The 20,129-nt window shown below is 36.3% G+C and overlaps 1 protein-coding gene and 1 long non-coding RNA gene across 3 annotated transcripts; both read right to left on the bottom strand.

Moving 5' to 3' along the window:
• Nucleotides 1–2,364: 2,364 nt before the first annotated feature.
• On the bottom strand, nt 2,365–6,769 carry LOC130232624 (protein Lines homolog 1-like). The gene is made up of 2 exons (XM_056462600.1): nt 6,669–6,769; nt 2,365–2,785 (listed from the first exon to the last, which is right to left on the bottom strand). The coding sequence occupies exons 1-2, from the start codon at nt 6,716–6,718 to the stop codon at nt 2,365–2,367; spliced, it is 471 nt and encodes a 156-aa protein (XP_056318575.1). The 5' UTR covers nt 6,719–6,769.
• Nucleotides 6,770–16,862: 10,093 nt separating this feature from the next.
• LOC130232705 (uncharacterized) lies at nt 16,863–20,054 on the bottom strand. Of its 2 annotated transcripts, none has more exons than XR_008838131.1 (4): nt 19,962–20,054; nt 19,797–19,864; nt 17,048–17,323; nt 16,863–16,947 (listed from the first exon to the last, which is right to left on the bottom strand). It is a non-coding gene; the product is annotated as an uncharacterized LOC130232705 (long non-coding RNA). The 2 variants fall into 2 exon arrangements; XR_008838130.1 differs by having other exon boundaries at nt 19,966–20,054.
• Nucleotides 20,055–20,129: the final 75 nt, after the last annotated feature.

Below are 20,129 nucleotides of genomic sequence, written 5' to 3'. Positions count from 1 at the left end.
GCAGCAACTTAATGTTTTTTTTCTTTCATTTTATAGTATATATTGAGTTGAAATGCACTTAATTTCTTTTGCAACATTTGATAAATGCTTCTGCATAGCAATAAAGGGATAGCTCACCCCAAAATAAATGTCAATTTATTAACACTCAAGTGGTTTCAACCCTTTATGAGTTTGTTTATACTGTTGGACTCTAAAACTATATATTTAGAAAATAATAATAATAATAATATTATGGAAGTCAATGGTTACAGGTTGGTATCTAACAACAATGAAAACTCTAGGTTTGAAATAAGTAAAGGGTGAGTAAATAATTATAAAAATATATCTCTCATTAAATTAATGTTAATGTAACACTTTGTTCGGTTTATAAATTTTTTAGTCAGATAACATCTTAATTTTTACTTTTTATTTTAGCGGGAGGGACTGAAATTAAAAGAATGTGTATGTATATGTATATTATATCCATTGACTTCTGTTAAAAAATACTTGGAAAGTCAATGGTTACAGATTTCCAACATTTTTCAAACAATCCTTTTTTTGTCCGACAGAATAAAAACCTCATAGGATTGAAAATAATAGTAACAGTAAATAATGACAACATTTTCAGCTTTGGGTGAACTATCGCATTAAATTAATTAGTTAAATTTTTTTTTTCATCGAATTTTGTAGGAGAGTCTGAACTCACAACTATATATTTGAAAAAACAATAAAACCATTGACTTCTATAATAAAAGAAATACTATAGAAGTCAATGGTTATTGGTTTTCAACATTTTTCAATTTATTTATTTTTTTAATCTAACAAAAAAAACTTAAAGGTTTAAAAAAAAGTAGTAAATAATTTGGGTGAACCATCCCTATAAATTTGTTAGTTAATTTAACACTTTGTTCATTTTATAGATTTTTCAGTCAGATAACATCTTGATTTTTATCCCCCCCTTCCATTTTTGTAAATTATACTATATATATATATATATATATATATATATATATATATATATATATATATATTATATATATATATATATATAAAACGGAGAAATATTAGAACAATTGACTTCTATAATTTTAAAATATATAATGGAAGCCAATGGTTACAGGTTTCCAACATTTTTCAAACGGTCATGTTTTTGTCCAAAAAAACTCATGGGTTTGAAAATAATGTAAATAATTTTGGGTGAACTATCCCTTTAAATTAGTTTGCTCACTATTTTATTCAGTTTATACATTTAATCAGTCATAGGATCTCGAAAGTGTCCGTCTACGGATTCAGCACCTCATGATGGATCAGTTAAGCGTAGACACTTGCATGAGCATCAGTCGCACATGAAACTGAACATAAGTGTCCTCATGACCTTACTTACATACATCTGCTCCCATTGTGGTACTTCAACCTGCTCCTCTAATTCTTTTCTCATCCCTGACTGCACTTGAATTTTCTTATATACCAAAGCACACATAAATGATTCTTCCCACCGCAGCCTCACTTTTGTGTTTTAAAATGGCGGCCGCGTGAAATAAGCGTATTGACTTGAGAGGTTTTGTAAAGGCAATACTGGAAAAAAATATTTAGCAAATATATGAATATTTAAAAAAAACTGCAAATGTTTAATTTTTTTTTGCAGTTTTTGATTTTTATTTGCAGTTCTTTATTTTAATTTAACAAAATTCCATTTTATTTCTCAAAACTCAATTTTCCCTTTACGATTTTTTTGAGATTTGCATTTTTCACAACTCTTTGCTCAATACTTTATCTTTTGTTTGTAAAACTTTCTTTTATGTTGCAAGTATATATGGCCCTACATTGACTCCATACACCCGGGCTTAATTTGTGCCGAAACAAGCCAGATCCGGCACCTCTGAAATCTGATCCGGCACCTCATTTTACCGATCCCCCTCCTAATGCTTACCTCCGCCTCGCCCTGCTCTTCAATTACTCCCCAACCCTCTTCACTTTCATCTGCTACACGTGTGCCTCCTTTGGCAACATGCCGGATCTATTACCCCGATCTGTTTCGGGACCTCGCAATCTACAAATTAAGCACTGGTCCCAACCTTTTCTGATTTATTTGTAATAACAACATCTGTTATTAAAATCGCTCCACAACGTCAACCTAGATGCAAAAATAACTTGATTTTATATTTATATTTACTGCATTATACAACCAATACACTTCTGTTCATTCATAATCATAATTGAATCGAAGTTGAATCCATTCATGTTAATCAAAGCTAACGAAGCATGTTCCTCTGTGACTCTACACCGTTCAGCAGTTTCAGAAGTGAGGAAGGGTTGTAGGGAAACAAACCTCTGTTATGAAGTCTGCTCACCGCAGTCCTCAAGTCCATTAAACACGCAAACACTTTACCTAACAGAGACTTCCACCAACATTACAGAAGCTCCACAATCGACAGCGTCTGCTTCCTCCGACTCGTCTGAACTCCCATAATCAACCAGTCGAGAAACTAAAGCGTTTTCGACTTTGTTACCTGTTGCTGATTCACCACAGGGAACCGCAGCTGCAGATGAAGCTGGAATTGAGAGATCAGATCCTCTTTTAGCATCTCTGTCGCAGTCTTCAATGTGTCGAGAGGATCTGCACAGGCCCGTCCAGTCCTGCCGGAGCAGTTTAAGGTATCGGACGAAGTACTCCAGAAAGCAGGTCTCGGAGGAGATGAGGAAGTCCAACAGGACACTGTGGTCAAATGAGAGCGAACGCAGCAGGAGGATGAAGAGACAGTGAGGGTTAAATCCCCAGATGCACACACCAGAGTCTGAGCAGCTCCTATTGGGAAGAAGAAAAGGAGAACATACAGTTTGAAGCAGATATTAGTGTCCTCTGTTTAACTATGGAGAGAGATTAGACTCAATAATAATTCACGCAAAAGACACGATGTACAATGCGTAGCCAAATTCACGTACGTAAAATATTATTTATACTTACAAAAACAATCACATGCACAAAATAAAAATACATTTCATAAAATACGTTTCACAAATGCAAAACACCATTTGCAAATATATAAGAGTGTACAGAAGTTTTGAATGTTTAAAATTCACGAGTCATCCTGAATGAGAATGTGCAAATCCTCTCTCACGTACGACTCACCCTGAATACGAGTGTGTGCATTTTTGAGACTTTCCTGTCAGCACACACCTCCCACGTGAGTCACTCGTGCCCTGTAGCCAATAAGATGCGAGGCTTACTGTTCAACCATCACAACTCCCTGAGAACTCCCGGGAATGACCGAAGCGCTTCACTGTGCGCACCATTTGCGCAGTCTGACTGAATTAACGGAGATGATCCTCTAAGAAGAAGAAATACTCCTCTATTTAGCATGGCAGGTGAAGAGCGGGATGCGCTCTAACACAAGCACTTTTCTATTGAGTTACTGAAAAATACACTCAGATTCTACTATAAAAAGCGTATACAACAAACTAGTAGGAAACAGTATTGACTTACAGGAGTATCCGCCATGTTGGTTAGAGGAACAGACTGCGCAAAAGAAGCGCAGAGTGGTTGACAATCGAGTACAGCTCTCATCTGATTGGCTGAGAGGTACGAGTTGCCTGTTTCTGGCAGGAAAGTCCTCAAAATGCACACACTCGTATTCAGGGTGGAGTCGTACGTGAGAGAGGATTTGCACATTCTCATTCAGGATGAACTCGTGAATTTTATTTAAACATTCAAACTTTTTGTACACTCTTATATATTTGCAAATGGTGTTTTGCATTTGTGAAACGTATTTATGAAAATGTATTTTTATTTTGTGCTTGTGAATTGTTTTTGTAAGTATAAATAAATATTTTACGTACGTGAATTTGGCTACGCATGTGTACATCGTGTCTTTTGCGTGAATTATTATTGAGTCTAATCTCTCTCCATAGTTAACGGGTTTAATTTCTGTTTAACGGAGATTTTTTCAACACATTTCTAAACATAATAGTTTAATAACTCATCTCTAATAACTGATTTATTTTATCTTGTCATGATGACAGTAAATAATATCTGACTAGATATTTTGACACTTCTATACAGCTTAAAGTGACATTTAAAGGCTTAAAGTTAACTAGGCAAGTTAGGGCAATTCGGCAAGTGATTGTATAACGATGGTTTTGTCCTGTAAAAAAATTAAAAACTAATATAGCTTAAGGGGGCTAATAATAATTGACCTGAAAATAGGGCTGTGCAATTAATCGAAATTCGATTTTGGCTTCTAACGATTATGAAAAAACATTAACCGATATAAACGATTATGGTCCAGCCACTCTCCCTGGGTTGCAGTTTGGGCTCTTGAGGGCCCCTTGCCTTCCAGCTGCAGGGTCTGTGACCCCAAAGGGCTACCCCTTTCTAGTTGTACACATTTGTTGCTCTGCAAAAGCTCAGTTCCACATGAAAATGACTAAAAGCATGTACTGTAATGTAACGTCTGCAGCACGGGATGCGCATCGTTTATTGATGCTGTGTGTGCGCGCGCTTAGCCTCGGAGTTGAGCAGAGCACACACATCTAAAGCCATACATGCAACATTTGTGTCAGAGCGCGGTGTTTAGTGAATATTCATATTAACCCTCATTTGTGTAATAAACAAGTTGAGAATCAAAAGACACGTGAAAGAGAAACCATATCAGAGTCGCACTATTCTTAAGTGACAGCGCGCATTATTCTGCTGCCAACTGTTTTTATTATTAATCAAACAACAAAAGGAGAAAATCCCTCACTGCTCTCGACTGAAGGACTTTTGTAGCTATAATTAAAGTTTTGTTTCTTACAGTGAAGATGCTTAAAGCACAGTTTGTTTCATATTTTTATTCTCTTGTATTTATTTCCCTTATTACAGGGAGGAAAATCAGTCAGAATTGAATTGAAGTCAGAATTATTAGCCCTCCTGGATTATTATTCAGTCATTCATTCATTTTCTTTTCGGCTTAGTCCCTTTATATCTGGGGTCGCCACAGCGGAATGAACCACCAACTTAACCAGCATTTGTTTTATGCAGCGGATGCCCTTCCAGCTGCAACCCATCACTGGGAAACACATCACAAACTCATTCACACTCATACACACAGACACATACACTACAGACAATTTAGCCTACCCAATTCCCCTGTACTGCATGTCTTTGGACAGGGGGGGAAACCAGAGCACCGGGATGAATGAAACCCACGTGAACGCAGGGAGAACATGCAAACTCCACACAGAAACGGCAACTTGACCGAGCCAAGGCTCGAACCAGCGACCTTCTTGCTGTGAGGCGACAGCACTACCTACTTCGCCACTGCATCCCCTTCCTGGATTACTAGCGACCCATTTTCCCCCAATTTCTGTCTAATGGAATATTGAGCTATTAAAACAAGTTTCAAAATATTTAAACCTGCTTTTATTCTAGCCGAAATAAAACAAATAAGCCTTTTTCCAGAAGAAAAAATATTATAAGAAATACTGTGAAAATTCCTGTTAAACATAATTTGAGAAATATTTATAAATAAAAAAAAATTCTCAGGAAGGCGAATTGTTTTGACTTCAGCGGATAATCGTTTTGAAGAATCGTGATTAGAATTATGACCAAAATAATCGTGATTATGATTTTTCCCATAATCGAGCAGCCCTACCTTAAAATGGCTTTAAAAAAATAAAAACCACTTTTATTTAAGCCGAAATAAAACAAGTAAGGCCTTTCTCCAGAAGAAAAAACATAGGAAAATACTGTGTAAAATATTTTGCTCCATTAACATCATTTGGGAAATATTTGAAAAAGAATACATATTTCACACGAGGGCTAATCAGACATCCACTGTATATTTACAAGAAGTAAAATTAATTAAAAAATGCTAAATGGGATACCAGAGTCATTCATTTAGATTATACTATAGTTACTACACTGTTCAGATGTTGCATTTCAGATATTTGTCAGGTTTTGCAACTTGAACTGCTCTTGTGTGTAGCACTAGTTTCTTCTCATCCGAAGCCTTCAGTTGTGTTTTTGATTCGATTTAGCTGTGAATTAACTGAGCTCAGTCAGTGTAGTGATATGGAGCTGTAATGCGCTCAAAACCTGCCTTATATGAAATCTTATATCAAAATAACTGCGTGCCGTAATTTTCATCAGCCAATCAGAATCAAGCATTCAACAATTCACAGCTTTCATATATTCTAAAATAAATAAATCAGTGCTAAAATAAAAATATGCAGTTGTTTTTTATACTTTCTTCTAAAATATATGAAAATAACTTACATTCTACTAAAGATGTAAGGATGGTAGCGTCCAGTGAGAACTTTTGTTTCCATTCATTCATTTTCCTCCGGCTTAGATCCTTTATTTATCAGGGGTCGCCACAGCAAAATGAATAGCCTTCTTATTCCAGCATATGTTTTACACAGCGGATGCCCTTCCAGCTGCAACCCAGTACTGGGAAACACCCATCCACTCTCATTACTCACCAATTAGCTTATTCAGTTCACCTACAGCGCATGCGTTTTGACTGTGGGGGACTCGGAGAAAACCCACGCCAACACGAGAACACGCAAAACTCCACACAGAAATGCCAACTGACCCAGCCGGGACTCGAACCAGGGACCTTCTTGCTGTGAGGCGACAGTGATAACCACTGAGCACTTTTGTTTCCAGTCAGTTACTTTTAATTTGACATACTAAACAGATTCCAAACCTTTTCTGATATAAATACAAGGCCATCAGAGTGTTGGTTGCTTCCATCATGTCGTCATCCTGTTCAGCAAACAGTGCGGAAACCCAGCAGCAGCGGTGAGAGTCCAGATGAGACGTGATGCTGGAGGAATAACATGAGCTCTGTTAAATGCTGCTGCACTTCAATCTCACCCGCAGATCCTGAAAGAGACAGATGACATGTAGAGATACGGCGCCCTCTGCTGTTGGACATGATTCATTGTCATATTTCATTTTAAATGAGCAGCGAGTAAAACACCCAGATTTACTCTGCACTGTTCAAGTGACCCAATTCTGACTTTTTTCTCCCATGTGGCACAGATCGTATATGGCCCATTTGCGTGTAAGCAGGAACAAATTAGATTCAGGCCTTGTTCATATTTGGAAATTTATCCGATATGAATCGGATCTGTGCCCTCGTGTCTGCAGTGTAAGCAGGTAGATCGGATTTTCACCTGTCAATGCGAGTCGCCCATCATTAAAACCCGTAGCAAATGACGTCAAGTCTAACACTTTCTCTTCAGAACAGACTTCAGTAGAGTCCCAAACCTTAAATCTCAACACACAAGGACTTAAACAGCTTTTGTCATATAGCACAGGTATTTAAGCACGTTAACGAGAGCGAGAGAGCGCAATGTCCGCCACGTAACCAATATAAACTAATATAAAACTGTTGCATACATCACGTGCATAAATCACGCCATGGACAAGACATTAAGAAGCCTAAAGATTTTTTAAAAAGCCTTTATATCAAAAGAAGAGGAACAAATGAGAACCTTTCTGTCATAAACTATGGTAAAACAGCTTGTCAAAGCTGTGAACAGATTGCAAACAGGAATAGAGAAGAGCACTCTTTAATTATCAGCTGTTAGTCAGCGCCCGCTCTTTTTTTTCCTGGTCATTGCGCCTTTGCCGTGTGCTGTGTAAATGCAGACGACCGGATACGAGTCACTTTTAAAATATGTTGTAAGCAGGTCATCATACAAAATCGGATACAGTCACGAAATCAGAATTGACCATCAAGATCTGCAGTGTAACCGCAGCCTAAATGCTTTGAGAATCAATGCATTTGAATGATATATACTGTTGAAGTCAGAATTATTAGCTCTGTTAAATTTGAATACTTTTATATTTTCCACAATTTCTGTTTAACAGAGATTTTCTCAACACATTTCTAATCATAATAGTTTTAATAACTCATTTCTAATAACTGATTTATTTTATCTGTGCCATGATGACAGCACATATTGTCTAGATATTTTTCAAGACACTTTTATTCAGCTTAAAGTGACATTTAAAGGTTTAACTAGATTAATTAGGCAAGGCAAATCATTGTGTAATGATGGTTTGTTCTGTAAAACAAATATTGCTTAATGGGGATAACAATATTGACCTCAAAATTGTTACAAAACTGCTTTATTCTAGCCGAAATAAAACAAGTAAGACTTTCTCCAGAAAAAAAATATTATAGGAAATACTGTGAAAATTTCCTTAATCCTTTAAATATAATTTGAGAAATATTTGTGTGTATGTGTTTGTTTATTATTATTATTATTATTATTATTATTATTATTATTTTTATTATTATTATTATTATTATTATTATTATTATTATTATTATTGCAACATGAAATTAGTCGTTTTATTTGATATATGATGATATTGTTGTAAGTGAAGTTCCGGTCTCCTCCCTTGCGCACCACCAGAGGGAACTATCACCCGAATTTTAGCCAACTCAATTCCCCATAAGCCCCTCTGCCTGGGACTGATTGCGTTGGCAGGTGCATTCAATTGACCCTTCGCTAAGCCACACCCCCCGAATACCTCCACACACCAATCGTGGCTTAACAACCGTAGCTACGCACAGGAGGTCTGTCAAGCTTTCGAGCGAGGGAAACAAGCCAAAGCGTTGTGCATATGGATTGTGCAAATCTGATACCCGGTATCCCAAAAGATTGGAGGTGGTGGATTTCTTTTTCCTTTCCAAAAGCCTAAAACCCAAGAGGAGAAATGCCAGCGTGGATCAAGCTGTGTAAGGGGCCGTAAAAGCAGAACAATCCAGTCATATTTCCATCTTCATCATTTTAAGCTACGAATTTTTGAAATGACATATCAACAGAGCAAAACCGAGATGTGATCACTAACTGAGTGCTTGTGATCAATATACTTCACCCGCAGCTGTTTTTCAGTCATTTATATCCCTCATGCTCATGTTAGACCTACAATTCACTGATGTTTTTTGGAGATTTAGTCATTGGTGACGACGTTATACCGGGTTAGTGTCTGCTTTTATATTTGGTGTCGGATTAATATTTGCTGGTAGGGAACATCTATCTGTTCACTTCTGCTATTTATACTTTGATTTGCATTTCAATTTATTTATTTTTTCTACTTAACTGCAGATTAGAATAGAAACTGGATAAAAACACACAAACATACTGGCAGTTATAGGTGCTGTAGGTTGTTATGGGTCAATGATGCTAATATTTAGCACAAATTCATCAATTTCCCCTTTCTGGCTGTTCTTCTATGAATGAATGATGTAGAAGCTCTGTCCATGCGTGTTTCCTCGTCGGTAAGTAACAATATATTTCATTGCACAACAATTAATCTATCAGGCTTTTTGGCTAAAAAAGGAATTCACGGTTTAATTAGTAATTATTAGATTATTTTTACATTTCACCAATCCTGCTGTGCATGAACAAAGCTGTTGAATGGTCAGCGTATAAGGTGGCTAGGCTAACCTAGCTTCAATTTTGATTGAATTATTTTCTAATCGGCTGCATATTAAGTCTTGAATACACCCCTGTACTGCATACTGCAGTTTTTTTTTTTGTCTGGCTTTCTCGGATAACTCACCTGTTCACCAAAAATGACTAATTATATCACTGGGAATGTCTGACACCGGCGCATACATATTGTAACAGACTTGCCAGGCACGAAAGCTTAACAGGCTTAACAACAGTAACCAAGGAGGGTGGGGCTTAGCGTAGGGTAAATTGATACTCACGCATACTGTATAAGCCCCAGTTTCTGAACAGTTCAGAGTGGTCTTGATTTGCCCAGCAGTCATTACCAAGCGTTTATTCGTAGTGTTTGATCTTACCCGTGCTTTGACCCCTTTGCTTGTTATATTGTCTATGATTGTTCTCTGCCTACCCTGAACCATGCCTGTAGATCGACCTGCTTTTGAATTGCCCTTCTGTCATCTGTTTACTGTCTTCTGTACCATTAATAAAGCTTTGCAGATGGATCCACTGGCTTCTGACTCATCACAACAGATATGTTCACATTTGTTTTAATAACAAAATACTTTGGAAAATAAGTATTATTTAGATCCATGTATAGACTTATTTAAAAGCATATATCTAATAATAATCTACTAATGTTTGATTAAAATAATTGTTATTATTATCATAGTCACCGTTTGTCAAACAATTCAACATTAAATGCTAAAAAACTGAAAATAAATGAATAGACAATAGCCCTCCTCTGATTTTTTTTCTTTCTTTTTTCCAAATAACTTGTTCCTGAGCAAGGAATCTTTCGCAGTATTTCATACATGTTTTTTCTTCTGGAGAAAGTCCTATTTGTTTTATTTCAGCTAGAACAAAAGCAGCTTAAGACTTTAATTTTCTAGATGCTGATATGACGCAGTGAAAACTAACCTTTCTGATGAGTTTTTATCTCCAGTGACTTCAGTAAAATCAGGCTCACGGCTCTCAGAATCACATCATCCTTCTTCATCGTCCCATCAACATCGCGTTTCCACCGAAGAAGCTGGCCTGAGCTTTAACAGGAACTTCCTTTAGCCAACCTGTGTTTACTTCCTGTAGCACACTGTCTGCCATGTCCAGCAGGTCCTCCGTCAGACTGAGATCTTCACCTGATGCTGACTGAACATCGCCTGAAATCCAGATGTCAATCAATCATCAATTCAATATCAATTCTAAAAAAATGTGAAAATATATTTTTCCTGTAGTATACTGTATTTCGAATTATGACTTGCGGTTTGGGAACTTCCTTCTCAACAAATCATTGTAATTGTCCCACAGAGTGTTTTGAAATCAGAATTTTTATTCATTGTTTGACATAATCTGAACTGAAACATAAAGAGAGGGCGGGACATATAGTAGCTCCTCCCCGTTTTTCACACTTTTGGATGTAAACATAACTAGAGCCTAGTAAGTGTTACCCAAATACCAATATTATTTGTATTACATCTACTTTGGAGTGGCCTACTCAAAGTCCTGAACTAAATCCAATTAAGATGCGGTGGTATGACCTTAAAAAGACGGTTCATGCTAGAAAACTCAACGCAATGTGGCTGAATCACAGCAATTGTGCAAAGATGAGTGGGCCAAAATTCCTCTAATAACATTTTTTAAATACATTTGTCTTCAATTTATCAGGAAGAGACTGTTTTCTTCTCTTGGTTGGAAATGCTGCTTTATTCGCAAATGTTTTATTATGCGATATTGCAGTTTTGCACATAATTCACATCTTGGGATGGAAACATACCTAGTGCCTTGTAAGTATTACCCAAATACCAATATTATTTGTATTACATCTACTTTGGAGTGGCCTAATCAAAGTCCTCACCTGAATCCAATTGAGATGCTGTGGTATGACCTTAAAAAGGTGGTTCATGCTAGAAAAAAAAAAATCCCAATGTGGCTGAATCACAACAATTCTGCAAAAACGAGTGATCTAAAATTCCTCAAATTACATTTTTCTTTTTGATATTTGTCGTTAGTTTACCAGGAAGAGAATATTTTGTTATCTTTGTCTTATTGGATGGAAATGCTGCTTTATTTGCACATGTTTTTTATGTGATATTCCAGTTTTGTGCATAATTCACATCTTTGGATGAAAACATAGCTTTTGTCTAGTAAATGTTACCCAAATATCAATATTATTTGTATTACATCTACTTTGGGGTGGCCTAGTCAAAGTACTAACCTGAATCCAATTGAGATTCTGTGGTATGATCTTAAAAAGGCGGTTCTTGCTAGAAAAAAAACCCAATGTGGCTTAATTATAACAATTCTGCAAAGTTGAGTGGGCCAAAACTCCTCAAATTATGTTTTTCTTTTTTATATCTGTCATCAGTTATCAGGAAGAAACTATTTTGTTCTCTTTGACTCACTAAGGAAAGTGCTGCTTTATTCGCAAATGTTTTATTATGCAATATTCCAGTTTGACCATATTCACATCCTTGGATGGAAACATAGCTAGTCTCTAGTAATAGTGTTACCAAAATATCAATATTATTTGTATAAATCCACTTTTGGAGTGTGCCTAGTCAAAGTCCTGACTAAATCCAATGGAGATGCTGTGGTTATGATCTTAAAAGGCGGTGTCTTGCTAGAAAAAAAAAACCAATGTGGCTTAATTATAACATTTCTGCAAAGTGAGTGGGCCAAAACTCCTCAAATTATGTTTTTCTTTTTTTATATCTGTCATCAGTTTATCAGGAAAAACTATGATGTTCTCTTTGACTCACTAAAGGAAAGTGCTGATTTATTCGCAAATGTTTTATTATTGCAATATTCCAGTTTGACCATAATTCACATCTTGGATGGAAAACATAGCTAGTGTCTAGTAAGTGTTACCAAAATATCAATATATTTGTATTAAATCCACTTTGGAGTGGCCTAGTCAAAGTCCTGACCTAAATCCAATTGAGATGCTGTGGTATGATCTTAAAAGGCAGTTCTTGCTAGAAAAAAAAACCCAATGTGGTTTAATTATGACATTTTCTGCAAAGATGAGTGGGCCAAAATTCCTCAAATTATGTTTTCTTGGTGATAGTTGTCGTTAGTTTATCAGGAAGAAACTATTTTGCTCTCTTTGACTCATTGGATGGAAATAATTCATATTTCATATCTTTGGATGGAAACTGCTAGTGTTTAGTAAGTGTTACCTAAATATCAATATTATTTGTATTACATCTACTTTGGAGTGGCCTAGTCAAGTCCTGACCTGAATCCAATTGAGATGCTGGTTGGTATGACCGTTGACAGGCGGCTCACGCTAGAAAAATCCCCTCAATGTGCCAATATTACAATTCTGCAAAAGATGAGTGGGCCAAAACTCCTCAAATTGTGTTTTTTCTTTTTGATATCTGTCATCCGTTTATCAGGAAGAAACTATTTTGTTCTCTTTGACTCTCTGAATGGAAGTGCTGCTTTATTCGCAAATGTTTTATTATGCAACATACCAGTTTGCGCATATTCACATCTTTAATGGAAACATAGTTTATCAGTTTGTCTAGTAAGAGTTACCAAAATATCGATATTATTGTATTACATCTACTTTGGAGTGGCCTAGTCAAAGTCCTGACCTAATCCAATTAAGATGTTGTGGTATGATGGTGGTTTTATTATGCAATGTTAAAGTTTAATTCGCATCTTGAATGAAAGCACAGCTAGTATATCGTCCATGTTAATAAGCAAATAAATAAAAGCATTACCTAAAGCCCAGTCCATCTCCGGCCCGCCGCAGAACACTTTTCTTGAGTAGCAGCAGAACTCGCTTTTTCACCACATACTCCACATCGTCTCTCATAATGTGCAGGAGTGGATGAACACCGAATGAACGAGAGTCTCTGAGCTGAAGAGCTGAGGCCGTGTCTGAGGCGAGCTGCGTTTAGGGCTTCCAGGAGCTCAATAAACTCACTCATGCTTTTAGAAACACTCCTCGTGTCTGTGCTGTAAGGATCCTGTGTGTCCAGAGCCAGGAGATTACTGTACAGGTGTGTGATGGAGGAGTCCAATGCTGAAAGAAGACGAGTCAAGACTTCTGTGGAGAAGAAAATGAAAAATGCAGGTGGAATTCAATGTTCAAGTGTTATTTAATACAAGTCTCAAGCCATTTATGCATTTTTAAATTATTTTTTATATTGCATAAAAAAATTATGTGTATAACACATGTTCAATCAAGCGTATTTGTGTACATGAGGGTATTATAAGGTGTGTAAGTGTATGTGAAGACTCTTTGCTACCCTCTTTTATTCTGTCCCATGTCTGCTTTCAGCACTCCTTTAATAACAGCCGTCACTGACCACAGACACGAGTCCAGTTCACAGCCGGACACTGACCGCTCAAGCCACTGCAGCACACGCATCTGTCCACATACAACTGCTCACCTCCCTACAGCCAACCAGACAATAGTCACTATATATCACAACCGTATTAACACTCTGATGAATAACTAGTAAAATGGGCTATCTGCTTGTTTAGTCTGACATCACACGAAGCAGCTTCCAGGTCAAAGCGCCCTATTTAAACTGTTCAGGGAGACTCAACAATTGATAATGATAAAGCGGTTACAAAGCACTGTAATACTTTAGAAAATCATGATCGCAATATCCAATATATATATGGCCAGAAAGTGATTCATTTTTAATTAATTGTTAAAATAATAGTCTGTGATGAAGCTACTCATTTGAATGATGACCACTTTTTAGTCATCATAACAACCCTTTTCTCAATTCAGACGAGTTGCAGCTTGTACCCGGATTCCATACGTCATGACCAAGCGGCAACCTCATGCTCTCCCTCATGAAGCAAATGCGAAAGTAACTGAAACTGCAATTCATCTAAATTCCGCTTAGTCCCTGGCTCCATAATAGAGCAGATTTCTATTGGCCCCACAGTTAAAATGGCCAGCGTTACAGCAGAAATAAAGGTGTTTACAGCCTGATACAAAGAACGATTTAGGTGTATATAGCTAATATTAACCGTCATGACAACTGTAAGGGGGGTGAATTTGTTATAACTCATCCGTTACTTTAAATCAGGTTATATTAAGTTTGCATAATTAAGGGCGTGGCCCACTTGAGTGACAGCTAGGTCTCGCTGGTCGCCGTCACTTCACCTCAGCTGATTCTGGCTGATTATGTTTTATGTGGCTTTACACAGTCAGCTGCCTTTTGGGATTATTTCTTACAATTATCTGATGATATGGCATACTATGTACACTTGATTGTGCTCACAAACCATTACGTGGCCTTGTTTCCAGGTAAGTGAAATTATACACTTGTATACCATCTCTATAAATGTATTTGTTTTATTTAAGATCATTTATAATTTTCTCTGGACCTGTAAAACACTCCAGAATCTGACAGATTGATTAGCTGTAGGCTCTAGAACAGTCATCTGAAGCGTTATCATACAGTGTAATGCCTGGATTTCATTAATAGCCTTGCATTTACTAACACAGACTATATTTGAAGTGTTTGGTAGTATTTCGCGTTTTCCTCCTGTAGAAAAACGTCAGAAGAACAATGTTTAGTGGCTCAATGTGTTACTACAGTGTTTTTAAAAGTCTAAATACTTTATTGATATAGTGTACAGCCAAGCACATGTGGTCAGAACACAAACGAGTCTCAAGTAATGAAGTCGTAGCGTTCTCCCAAAGAAAAGCCTGTCTAAGCAAAATGCTAACAGGCGTCTGTAGCTCCGCTCACACTCCGCCTCTTTGCCCTTATTTGGGATCTCCCGGTCGGCTCCGATGACACACAAACAAACTGACAATGGTTGGCCACGCCCACTTATAGCTTTTTTTGCGTTCTTCAGAAACTTATGGGTGACGCCACGGATACTTCGTCCATATCTTTTACAGTCTATGGTCATATCGTAACAAGCAGATCCACTGATAGACTTCCAGCGAAAGGTTTATGTGAATATTTCCAGTTTGATAAGGTTCTTTTTACAGCATTGATAAAAGTAATTTAATTAAAATATAAACAATTAAATACACTTTAGCATTAATTTAGTTGTTCAAGCGTAAAATGACATGAAAGGCCGTTTAAAACACAAGCGCTGTCAGTAGCTGCAGGCTTGTGCAGAAAATCCATTGAAAATACTGTAGTAAAATACGGGTGCTTTCACACTAGCACTTTTGGTCCACACCTGGGTTCATTTAATATTTAAGTACAGTGTGTTTAGCTAGTGTAAATTATCTGAACTTGGGTGCACACCAGTGAACCGTACCCGCCTGAAAGAGGTGTTCTGGGGTCCGGTTCACTTCTGATGTGAATGCAATCATACCAAATAATGGAAGTGAACTGCCAACTGTACAACAAACTTTAGTTTTAATAACGTTCAGTCGTGTGTGTGTGTGTGTCTGTGTATCACAGTGACAAGCTGGACTGACCCAGTGCAAACACAGTGATAATGTCTGCTTGTCTCCTCCAAAAATGACTTCCAGGGACATCACGTGATGTTCTGAATGTTTTTTTTTTTTTTTAAATTGCGGCTGATAGACGCAAGTGCCTCTCTTTATGTTACCAAAACCAAAAGACTTAGTAAAAGCAGAACAAACGTGATGTGCGTATGTCTTTTCACTTTGGCGTCTTGACTTTCGTGGTCATCACCTAGCTGTACACACAACAGCAGCTCGATGATGCAAGCGTACCGGGGTCCCGGGGTACCGGGGTAAAAAAAATGCAGTGTGAACACAACCAGCTGAGAATGTGGCAAGGGGGGACAATCAAACTTGGGTTCGGACCAGATAATCGACCCAAGTGTGAAAGCACCCTGAATTTCTATATTTTAAAATCATATTGTGGAACAATCCAGCTTCTTGTCCAGTGTGATACACACTTAATATCACTGATATTAAACAAATCAGATCTTAAAGGTCCATTGAAGTGCTTTAAAATGTGCATTTTTTATTTAACGTTTGACGTAATCTCAATTAAAACACGAAAACAGGGTGGGATGTATAGTAGCTCCTCCTCTTTAAAAAAAAAACAACCAATAGCATTTAGTTTTTATAACAGCTCTGCCTGTGAGAGTGGTTGAGCTCAAGCGCATCAACTGAAAAGCAAATGAGAAGCATCTTGAAGGGGGTGGGGCATGTCAGACACTAGAGAGCATTTGATTGGTCAGAAGATTTGATGAGAACCTTAAATATGAGGTGACCTCAAAAAAAATCTATGATCCATTTAGGCGGAAGTGACAAACTGAAAGCTTTTAATGTTTCTATCTTTTAAATGCTAATTTTGTCACTGTTTTGTAGCATACTAGCTTATAGATATCATAAAGACGGACATACTGATACTAAACATCTTAAAAAAACACTTAATTTTCATGACCATTCACCGGACGTGCCTAAGAATTCCCTGTGTGTTTAGCCCATGAAAGTTTAACACTGATACTCACAGCAATGCAAAGCTCACTGATGACGTAGACAGACATGCACTTAGCAGATAAATGAGACACAAGCTGATCCTGACAGCTGAGGAGAGAAACCTGCAGATAGAGGTTTGACTTTATTAAATACATTTTAACATCATCAAAATATCAACATCAAAATATATTACTTCTTTAATTTTCATCATGTAAAACATACCAGTTTAGTCATGAGATTAAACTCAGTGAACAATCTCCTGATGACGTCTTGATAGTATACTGTGGCGTCCGCTGTAAAACTGTGTGCTGCGAGTCTGCTAATGATGCTCTCAATAAGACTGAGACTCAAACACGTATCTTCTGTGTTTGTGACAGTCTGAACATAGGAGGAGATTCTGCTGGTGAGATCCTCACCGCTAAAACTCGGAGCAGATCCAGCATGCAACAGGCCAAAAACACTGTGGAAATCCAGCCGTGAGACCTCCATCATGACATTCTGTGAAAAAAAAAACATCCAAAAGAGTTATCAGTAAGTCTTAAAGGGTCTTAAAGGGATAGTTTACCCAAAAATAAAAATTCTGTACTCACCCTTTACTTGTTTAAACCTTTTCAAACTATTTCAAATTATTTATCATTTAAACTTTGAGTGCCTTTTAAAATGGTTGTTCATCACAGCAGGTGAAAATATTTGAAATAGTTGAAAAAAGGTTTTAAAGGGGATAATTATCCCCAAAAAACAACATCATTTACTCACTCTTTACTTGTATCAAACCTTTCTGTGTTTCTTTCTTCCATTAAACACATAAGAAGATGTAATAATAATGCATTTTATTTCAAGGCGCCTTTCATGACACTCAAGGTTACAGCTAAAACAATCAGTTCAAATAAAACACAATAAAAGACAACAGAATACAATACAAACTTAATAAATTCAGTCGGGTTAAAGTTAATAAGTTGTTCTAAACAGATGTGTTTTGAGTTTGGATTTAAATTGTGAAGAAATTGATATTGATATTGTGAAGAAAGCTGAAAACCGGTAACTATTGACTTCGATAGTACAGCATTTGTTTTTCCTATGATGGAAGTCAATGGTTACAGGGTTCCAACATTCTTAAAAATATCTTATTTTGTGTTCAACAGAAGAAAGAAATGCATCCATGTTTGGATCTGCTTGAGGATAAGTAAACAGTAGGTACATTTTCATTTCATTCCACTAATATATCATGTTTAATACATCAACAATTTACTTATAATTCATACATTTTGCTGGATTTACAATTTATAGCTGATTGTGTTTGTGTAAAAGGTCATTTTTGTTTTGTTCTGTAAACTACTGATGACTTTTCTAAGTTTAAAATTATAAAATGTTGTCATTTAGAACAAAAAAAAATAGGTACTTATTTCAAGTAACATTTTATATGTTGATGTTACAAAAAATATTAACAGTGCATCACTTGCAAGTTTTATGGTGAATTTCCAAACATCTCAATATTTATATAATTTATTTATAATTAATGAACAGAACTGATATTTATCAAATATTAATTTTAAAAATGTTTTAAAGTACATTAAAGATGAATAACTTGATTGTTTAATATATCAACAAGACTTATAATTCCTCAATTTTATTGGATTTACAATTGATAGCGTTTGCGTAAAAGTTTGTTTTTGTTTTGTTCTGTAATCTACAGATGACATTTATAAGTTTAAAATGAAAGCATGTTGTCATTTAGAAAAAAAAAGTTACGTATATCAAGTAACATTTTATAGGGCGGGCGACGCAGTGGCGCAGTAGGTAGTGCTGTCGCCTTACAGCAAGAAGCTCGCTGGTTCGAGCCTCGGCTGGTTCAGTTGGCATTTCTGTGTGGAGTTTGCATGTTCTCCCTGCGTTCGTGTGAGTTTCCTCCAGGTGCTCCACTTTCTCCCACAGTCCAAAGACATGCGGTATAGGTGAATTGGGAAAGCTAAATTGTCCTTAGTGTATGAGTGTGAGTGAGTGTGTTTGGATGTTTCCCAGAGATGGGTTGTGGCTGGAAGGGCATCCGCTGTGTAAAATATGTGCTGGATGGGTTGGAAGTTCATTCCGCTGTGGCGAACCCGGATTAATAAAGAGACTAAGACGAAAAGAAAATGAATGAATTTTATAGGGCTGCACAATATATCGTTTCAGCATCGATATCGCAATGTGCTCATTCCCAATAGTCACATCGTGACTATCCACTACATTGAGTCTGGATTATAATTATATAATATAATAAAATAATAAAAGTGTTTTTTGAGGCCTGTGACTGCATGAGGGATTTAAAAGCATTTGAACAACATCAGACCTGATATTTTTACCTATTAATGATAGGCATCTTATTTAAACTACATTAAAAATAAACTATCAGTATTTACAACTGATAGTTGATTGTGTTTGCGTAAAAGGTCATTTTTATTTTGTTCTGTAAACTACAAATGACTTTTCTGAGTTTAAAATAAGAAAATGTTGTCATTTAGAACAAAAAATAGGTACTTATATCAAGTAAAATCGTATATGTTGATATTAAGAGAAAAATAAATAGCTTAGTGCATCACTCACATGCTTTATGGCAAATTTCCAATCATCTCAATGTTTATGTAATTTATTTATAATTAATGAACAACAGAACTGATATTTATCACATATTAATGGTAAAAACCTTTTAAAGTACATTAAAGTTGAATAATTTGACTGTTTAATATAAAAAACACACTTATAATTCATCAATTTTTCTGGATTTACAATCGATAGTTGATAGCGTTTGCGTAAAAGGTCGTTTTTTGTTTCATTCTGTAATCTAATGGCAACATTTATACGTTTAAAATAATAAATATAGTCATTTAGATACAAATATTTGTAAATATTTATAAAAAATAATGATACTTATATCAAGTAAAATCTTATATGTTGATATAACGAGGAAAAAATAGCTTAGCGCATCACTTACAAGCTTTATGGCGAATTTCCAATCATCTCAGTGTTCCCGATTGCTTCAGTCTCTGAGATATTCATTTCCTAAACAAATATTAGCAATATTTAGAGATTCTTAAAGTTTGATTAGAGATATAACGTTACAATACACATAAAATCGTACTGAAATCCAGTGACTTACTTACGTGACATTACGAAAGATGCTGCGTATAAGCATAACTCGTCACGTAATGAAACTACTCATTTTTGTACTTGTATACAACAATAACATCCTCTCCGCAAAAATGAACCACATGTTCTGCTGTTTGCCTTTATTCATCCACAATTGTCGCAAAACAATAAATATGCC

Source organism: Danio aesculapii, chromosome 7 (assembly GCF_903798145.1).
Source record: "Danio aesculapii chromosome 7, fDanAes4.1, whole genome shotgun sequence".
NCBI lineage: Eukaryota > Metazoa > Chordata > Actinopteri > Cypriniformes > Danionidae > Danio > Danio aesculapii.
Note: the sequence above shows the minus strand (reverse complement) of the source record. Positions and strands in the feature narration are given on the sequence as shown.